We start from the raw sequence: 8061 nt of genomic DNA on the forward strand, positions 1-8061 counted from the left end.
CTTTTGATTTCATCTTTATGACACCTTGAATATGCGCCCCCCCCCCCTGCCCCTTCTGATACTGCCACCAGCCTGGTGCAGACACTTATCACTTTACACCTGGATTACTCCAATAGCTGCTTGTGAGTCTGCTTGTTTCAAGTCTCTCCTCATTCCACCCCATCCTCCATTCATCTAGCAAAGTGATTTTTCTAAAGCACAGGTCCAATCGTGTCACCTCTTCCTACTCAATAAGCTCTAGTGGATCCCTCCAGGATCAAATACAAAATCCTCTGTTTGACATTCAAAGCTCCTCATAACCTAGTCACCACCTACTCCCTAACTTTCTAGTCTTTTTATATCTTATTTAATCCAGTGACAGTGGTTTCCTTGCTGTTCCACAAATAAGACACTACATTTCTCAGCTCCAGGACTTTTCTTTGGCTGTCTCCCATGCCTAGAATGCTCTCTTTTCTTACTTTTGCCTCCTGGATCCTTCGGGATCAGACCCACAAGAAGCCTTTCCATATGATCCTTAATTCTAGAGCTTTCCCTCTATTAATGTTTAACTATTTTGCCTGTCTTTAACTTGTTTGTATATAATCATTTTTTTGTTGTTGTCTCCCTCATTAGACTGTGAGTTCCTTTCTTTGTATCCCCAGTGCTTAGCTCAGTGCCTGACAAAGAGGAGGCACTTGATAAATTCTTTTTGATTGAATGACTATTAGAATATTAACAACACATCACCATAAAAGCCCTTCCAGTTGTTTACATTAAGTTATCTTTTGAGGTTTCTCTTGACCCTTGTGTTTGCGATTCAGAGTTTGTACTCTGCTTTGATCTTTCAATCAGAAATGTTTGCAAATTTTCTATTCCATCAAAAATCTACTTTTCCCCTTTGCATGATTATATTCAGCTTTATGGGGTAATTTATTTCTTGTTGCAAGCCTACATCATTTGTCTTTTGGAATATTGTACTCCAGAATCTCCTCTTGTTTAATAGTAGAAGCTGCCTGTATGATCCTGGCTTTAGGTCCTTGGTATATGATATATAACTTTGAAGTAGGACCTCCAGATTTTGGCTATGACATTACTGGGATTTTGCCTTTTCTTTCCTCCCTCTATTTCCCCATTCCTAGCAGATGACCAGGGGATTAATTTAAATTCAGTTTCTCCTCTTGGTCAAATAGACCTGGACAGTTTTCACTTGTGATTTCTTGAAATGTAGTTTCCAGGCTTTTTCTTAAAATAATGGCTTTCGGGAAGTCTAATGATTCTTAAATTATATCTCCTTGTCCTGATTTCTGAGTCAGTTGTTCATAATACCTTATATTTTCTCCTAATTTTTTCTGTTTTAATTTTATCCTATTATTTCTTGGCATCTCATGGAATCATTGATTTGCTTGTTGTATTATAGTTTAAAAGAATTATTTATTTGGGTAAAATTCACCACTCTATCTGAGCTATTTATTCTTCTTCAAATCTTTTCCTCCTGAGATTTTATTTCATTTTGTGAATCTTCCTTCCATTTCTCCTAAGTATTTATGTAGTCCTTGAAGAAAATGCTCTTTTAAAAAATGCAAATCACTGCTCACAATTGTCAGAGTTACTTATGCCTTCATTTTAGGGATCTCCAGATCTATAACAATTTTTAGGCTGGATTTACTCATCTGTCTAGCACTAGCCCCTGAACTGGGGCTCCTTCTCTTGGTGCTTTGTCTCATTTTGGTTCCTGGGCGTTCCTGCTTTAACCTCTACTTCCCAGGGTTTAGTGCTCTGGATTTTTAAGGTTCAGATCACTGAATCCTCAAAACTTTCTGTGTCATATCAGGACAGATTGCTAGGGACCTCAGAAGCCTTCAGTGTCCTGGCTGAGCATTGCCACACTACTCAGCCTGTTTTCTTTCTCCAGGGTCCCCAAGATCCCTACCTTAGAGCTTTCTGACCTCCTTAGTTCTTTCTCAAGGGGGCCTCCGGTCTTGTTTACTCTTGACCCTGTAAGCCACATGTATCTCTGGTTCATTGCCAATTGTACTAAGAGGCTTGGCACGTTTGCTGGTACTGGTGCTGGCTTTTCTGGAGGTCCCCATTCATATTGCCTGACTTAGGCATTTTGGGGGTAGTCACTTTCTATGGTTTTTCATTGGATTTCTTGATCATTATTTGGTATGAGGTTAATTTCAGGTTTTTGCTAGACTATGTATGCAAGAGCTACACAATCTGCCTCCTTCAGTTAACCATCTTGGTTAGAAGGAGCATAATTCCAAATTACTTTCCAGGAACAGTTGGACCAAGTCATAGCTTTACTAACATTGTTTTAGTGTGCCTATCTTTCAGCAGCCTATAGAGTATCTTCACTCATGCTAAACAGACAAGTCAAGGAAATTATATTGAGATGGCAAACTATTTAACTAGGAAATAAATGAAAAGTAAGACAATAGAAAAACCAGTATTACCCATTCTTTAACATGTACACTCTTATCCCCTTTTGTAGAATTACCTCTAAACACATCCTTTCTAGGAGTCATGACTTTGAGACGTGAAAAGTGTAGCCAAATCTCTATCACATCCAGGCCAAAGGTTAGGAAGCTTCACCTGCTTTCGTGGGTTGAATTTCCACTGATAGTATCTACTGCAGGTCACTACAGTTTCAGTGACACAGATGGAACATCAGAAGGAGAATTCAAACCCAGGTCTTCCCTGACCTCCCTCCGCGTTTCATGTTCTTTCCAGTGTATCAACTTGGCTTAAAACCCCCACCAGCACATTTTGATAACTGTATTTCAATATCATTTATTTTCTTTGTAATCCTATGAATTTGAAAATATTATTCTAAGAATGGGTACTAGGTTTTGCCAGACTGCCAATGAGTACATGATAGAAAAATAGTTAAGGGCCTTGGTATTACATGATGCTGAAAGGATGAGGACAAATCCTATCTTTTGCAAATCATACAATAGATAGAATGATGCAGTGGAAAAAAAGCAAGACTTGCCTATCAGAGAACCTGGTTTCAAATCTTGGCTTTGCCATTTTCTACTTCTATGACCTTGTGCAAGAAACTTCAGCTTCTCAGCCTCAGTTTCCTCATTTGGAAAATGAGGTCCCTCCTACATGTTTGAAATGGATGAGACTCTCACCTCTCTTCCTAGTTATTAGACACATGTTCTTTGAAAAAGTAACAATGAAGTGGCTCCTGTTTTCCAAAGGCTTTTTCTTATTTAAAATATGAATATATTTATATACATATATGTATATATTTTATATACATATATGTATAATATATAAATACATATGTGTGTATAAATGTGTTTTTTAATTAACTTTTAGGATTTTTTTAAAGGAAAGAAAAAAATTTATTCCCAATTTTTCTTCCCTTTTCTCCACATCTATCTAAAATATGGTTCTGGATTTGTAAAATGTGAAAGTTTTCTAATTAGAGTCTCCACAACCACAATGCAGTCATGTGTGGGTAGTGTCTCTGTTTAGACATGTATATTTTATTGCCCCAGACTAGTTGTGAGATGTGAGGACAGGCATGTTTCTCTTTATAATTGACAATCAGTGGGGAATGTTAAATTCTGGGCTCCCAACCAAAAATTCCAGGAAGGACCCCCTTCTGCTCTTGGGAGCTTTCTTGAATAGCAGAATTGTATTGTTTGTTTTGTTTTTTAAATCTTGCCCTTTGTAATCTTCCTTAACTCACACCCACAATTCCCCAAAACCGTTTATGGACATCAGTTTATCCAAAAAGGATATTTTTATTTTTTAGATATTTAAAATTTTGAATTCCATACTTAAGAATATAGATTTAGAACAAAAAGGATCACAGAGGCCATTTAGCACAATTCCTTTTATTTTACAGATGGGGAAATTGAAGCCTAGAGAGATTGAGAGACTTATCCAAGGTCACACAAGTAATGAGATGGTTGAGATTCAAATTCAGCCCCTTCCCCTCTAGAAGCAATTTGCTTTCCATTGTATCAAGCTATGTCTCTAAGTTCTTAAAAACAACAACAATACTAACAACAATAGTCCCCAGCTATATTTCATTAATTTCAATTATTTAATCGAAGAGAAGGGAATGAACATTTATATAGCACCTACTATATTACAGCACTGTACTAGGCACTTTTTAGTTGTTTCAGATTGCTTTTAAAGAATAGAACACTTTTTACTTCACGCTCTTTTGTATTGTGAATTTGTTCATTGAATGCAAGGCTTATTAACTTTTTTGTGTAATTCATGGATCCTTCTATCTGACTGAAGTCAAAGGAAGGAAGGAAAGGAGGAAAGATGGGAGAAAGGGAGGGAGGAAAGATGGGAGAAAGGGAGGAAGGAAAGATGGGAGGGAGGAAAGAAGGAAGAGGAATGAAGGAAATCCTGTTTCAGTTAGAAGTTAGTGAAAATAAAGATGTAATTCAAGAACCCTCGATTTAATGTATTCAAATTTATTTACTGGGAACTTCAGCTTTTTCTTACCTTTTCATAGGATTCCCGTTTGGCTTGACTGTAATTGTGAGATTTCCATGTGTCTGGTAATAAGATTTTTACATTCCCAAAATATACTCTTTGTTTGGTAGCATTGAACAAGTAAGAGGAAGCTTCAGTTATCATTCCCTGCATGCAAACACAAGCAGAGCATATGTCATCATTCAGAGCTCCACAGGGCTTTGCTTCATGGGTCGACCTGAAAGACTTGTTGGCCTAAGCTGAGTGACTAATGAAAAATCTGACTTTCTATTTTTTTAAGAAGTCATAAAACTGGGGGGGACTGGTTACAAAACACATTTTTAATGCTGTTTCCTTTCCCTAAAAGTGGTTTTGGGAAAAGAAGAGTTGTCTTGGCTTGCCTTTATCACCCTTTCAATGCCTTGAAGGAGTTTTAATGAATTCTAAAATGTTCTTTAACAAATCCTTTTGTCTTACCTGTGAACATGTTGGAGCCCATGTCTTCTATGACTATGCTGAAATCAGCTTTTCCCTACCTCTCCAGGAAGCAATAGATAATGCAATATTGATCCTACATGGTCTTGCTAAGACAGAGAACACTCCTTCATTGACAGCAGGTGCAGAGAGAAAAATAGTGCTCTCCTGATTCTCTTCTAATTTCAGCCATTTGGTTGACAGCCCCTTCTCATGCTTGTGTACAATCTTTCTGGCAAGGTTCACTCCTAAGATGAAACACATCTGCATTCAGAGCAGTGGGCAGATGCGGCAAAGAGGCAACTCCAGACTGGTGTCAGGAAAAGCTTCCCAACAATGGGAATAATCCCAAAGTGAACTGAGCAGCCTTAGGGGGAGGTGAGCTCCCCATCCTCAGATAGCTCTAACCAGAGGCCTGATGAGCACTTATAGGTACAATGTAGAGAAGATTTTTTTTCATGGACAAATTGATTTAGATGGTAACATAGAAGGGTACCTTAGACCTAGGCCTAAAAGGAACTTTTGAGTCATTTAGTACAACCCTCTCATTTTAGGGAGATTAAGTGAGCCACTCAAAGTCTCATAGCTAGTGGGAAGCAGAGTCAGGATGTGAACTTAGGTCTTCTGGGCCAACCATCCAACTCTGAGATCATGTGATTTTAATAAACAATCTCAAAATGTTCATGTTTTCTCACTGAAATAGATTTGGATACTTCAGAGATGGGTATTTATTATCATATTTATTACCACAATATGATATGCCATAAAGTGATAGTTATTTTCCTAATTTTTTTTTACCATAATAGTTCTTTTTCTAATTTTTTTCTCCCAAAAGCAGTGTCATTCAGGACCACTTAATGGAAGGAAGAAGAAAGTGCAGTAGTCCATCATAATATGATTGCTATCTTTACAATTTTTGCTTTAATAGCAGTTATTTCTCTTAATTATAGCATAGGAACTTAATTTCAAGGGAAAACCCAAAGTGCTAAGAACTGATGATAAAAACCAGTAGCTTTGTGGACAACAAAAGGAGCCAGATCAATTTGGGGGTAAACTGAGAGGAGGTAAGCATTACCAGAAGCATGACTTTTGAGGGCCATGATTTGGAAATACTGCTCTCTCAGACACTGAACAGGTGTTGAATTTTTCTTTTGAGAAGGCACAAAGTCTATGTTAAGCAGATGCCTCTGCCACTCACCATAATCTTTGGAATGAGGTTCTGATCTTCTGATACCCTCGGATGAATCGCAAAGAGTAATCCATCGTAGGCATTGTCTTGTAGCTGCAGGCTGGTCCCCAGCAACAGTAGTTCTGGGCTCAGAATGACCAAGAGAATCAGAGACTTCAGACTGCAAACAAAGAGCAAACAGTTTCTCTTTGGCATACTGAAAAGAATGCCTGGGGATCTCAGCTCACTCATATGCTCTCTATGTGCATGATGTGAGGCAGTTAATGCTACCTTACTGAACCTGGGAAATTTGGAGACTTGAACAAAAGTGCTTCTTTTGTAGACGCCCAGGGTGGATCTCTTTGGAACCTGCCTCTGCAGATCCCTTTCCTCTGGGCAGTACTGTACCCGCCCATCCCTGTAGCTGGTCTTCCTCTCCAATCACGGTTGGGCAGCTACACCTAGCCTGCCATTCTTCATACTCATTTTTGATCTTCTCAACAAAGGAGAAAAAAATGGAGATAAAGACAGTTTCAGAGTACGGTGGCAGAACTTGGCTGGCATCCTTGGTCCAACTGGGATGGAGACCAGATCTCCTGGAGGACGTGACCTTTTGCCTTTGTTCGAGTAAGAAGGCAAAACTTGAGAATGATTTCCCTTTAGTCAGGCCTCCTGCCCTCATTGACAGGCTGCCCTCCCCCTTCTCACCACCCTTTTCCTTTCCCCCAGGGTCATTTTGCTTTCTCAGCTTCAAATTACCTGCTTCTTTGGAAGTTTTTGGAAGAAGGCTGTGGTCCTGTACCCTAGGGAGAGAGCTCTCTCCTTATTGTAAAGGCAACAACTATCAGGTAACCTGCAGAGACATGCTGTTGTCAGCACCAAGGTGGTGGGGTCAGGCTACAAAAACCTTTCTTGCTGGCCTCTGTTACATCTCCCTGGGCAGTGTATAAGAATAGCCTCACTCCTCAATCTCCTCTCTACGGGCTCTGCATTACAATATATTTATCTTTTCTCTGATGCCCAGGAATCTCATCAAACACAGAAACATGTTATTGCAGAGGTTGCTGGGAAGTTTGTTTTATTTGCAAAGCTCTTGCTACCAGTCTTCATATGAATGGATCTTTTTGCTTAGTAAAACAAACAAACAAATAAATAAATTACTAAAGGAAAGAAAGGCTCCCATATTGGGCTTTACAAATTGAACTCAGGCTTGCCCAGCAGATGTCCAAGTCTACTTTTCATACTACTGTTCACTCCCTTTCCTTTCCACTTACTCCCTCTCCCCTCCACCCCCACCAGGTCTGCTTGTATTTCAAGTGAGTAGGAGAGTACAGCCCACACTGGTGTCTCCTTCCTACAAGGCTTAGGGTTTCTACTGTGAGAATATAACCCTGGATTGAAATCTGGCCTTGTGTCAAGTCATCAACCAGCATTAAGGGTCTACCATGTTCCAGGCACTGCGCTAAGCATTGAGTTATATCAAGGTAACTATAGAGACAGTGATGCTTTCCCAGGATCATACTGGCCACTGACTTATATGAAGACTTCTTAGATTCTTTTGGAAGGGAGGTACAGGAAGGAGGATAAAGAAGTAGGGTTTGGGTGTTGAGTGTGCATATTCCATCTTGGAGACATATGGGGAAATACTGGTCCCCAAGCCCTTTCATTTGGAGAAATGATGATGACCAGTTGATTGTCCCTGAGGTGTAACTAGAGGTAAAAAAAAGTACTAAATTCTAGAGTAAGGTCAGTGAAGTTCTATGGTGTTAAATGGCCCTGATAAGGTTAGACTACTCTCTTCAGAGACATTTTCCCTCCCTCTTATGTCTCCAATCCATGGAGGAAATCATAGCATCAACTACTCCCCTCTCTGGTCTCTAAGGAAGAAAAACTATTTCCTTCTCTCAAAGTCACAAGTTTAGTACTGGTTGTAATAATTTCATTGGACTGTGCTGGACAGCCCCACAGCTACTAGTACAGCTAACATC

At 39.4% G+C, this 8061-nt stretch overlaps 1 protein-coding gene across 1 annotated transcript in view; it reads right to left on the reverse strand.

The window, feature by feature from the left end:
* CLCA2 (chloride channel accessory 2) overlaps positions 1 to 6463 on the reverse strand; it is a 55349-nt gene extending 48886 nt beyond the window's left edge. The window contains exons 1-2 of the mRNA XM_069094563.1: positions 6104 to 6463; positions 4462 to 4599 (exon numbers count right to left, since the gene is read on the reverse strand). Coding sequence (XP_068950664.1) covers positions 4462 to 4599; positions 6104 to 6325 — 360 coding nt within the window. The 5' untranslated portion in view covers positions 6326 to 6463. The remainder of the gene's footprint in view (positions 1 to 4461; positions 4600 to 6103) is intronic.
* Positions 6464 to 8061: the final 1598 nt, after the last annotated feature.

This window comes from Petaurus breviceps, unplaced genomic scaffold (genome assembly GCF_028583685.1).
Source record: "Petaurus breviceps papuanus isolate PSGF00001 unplaced genomic scaffold, PetGlider_PUasm1.0 220, whole genome shotgun sequence".
Classification (NCBI taxonomy): Eukaryota; Metazoa; Chordata; class Mammalia; order Diprotodontia; family Petauridae; genus Petaurus; species Petaurus breviceps.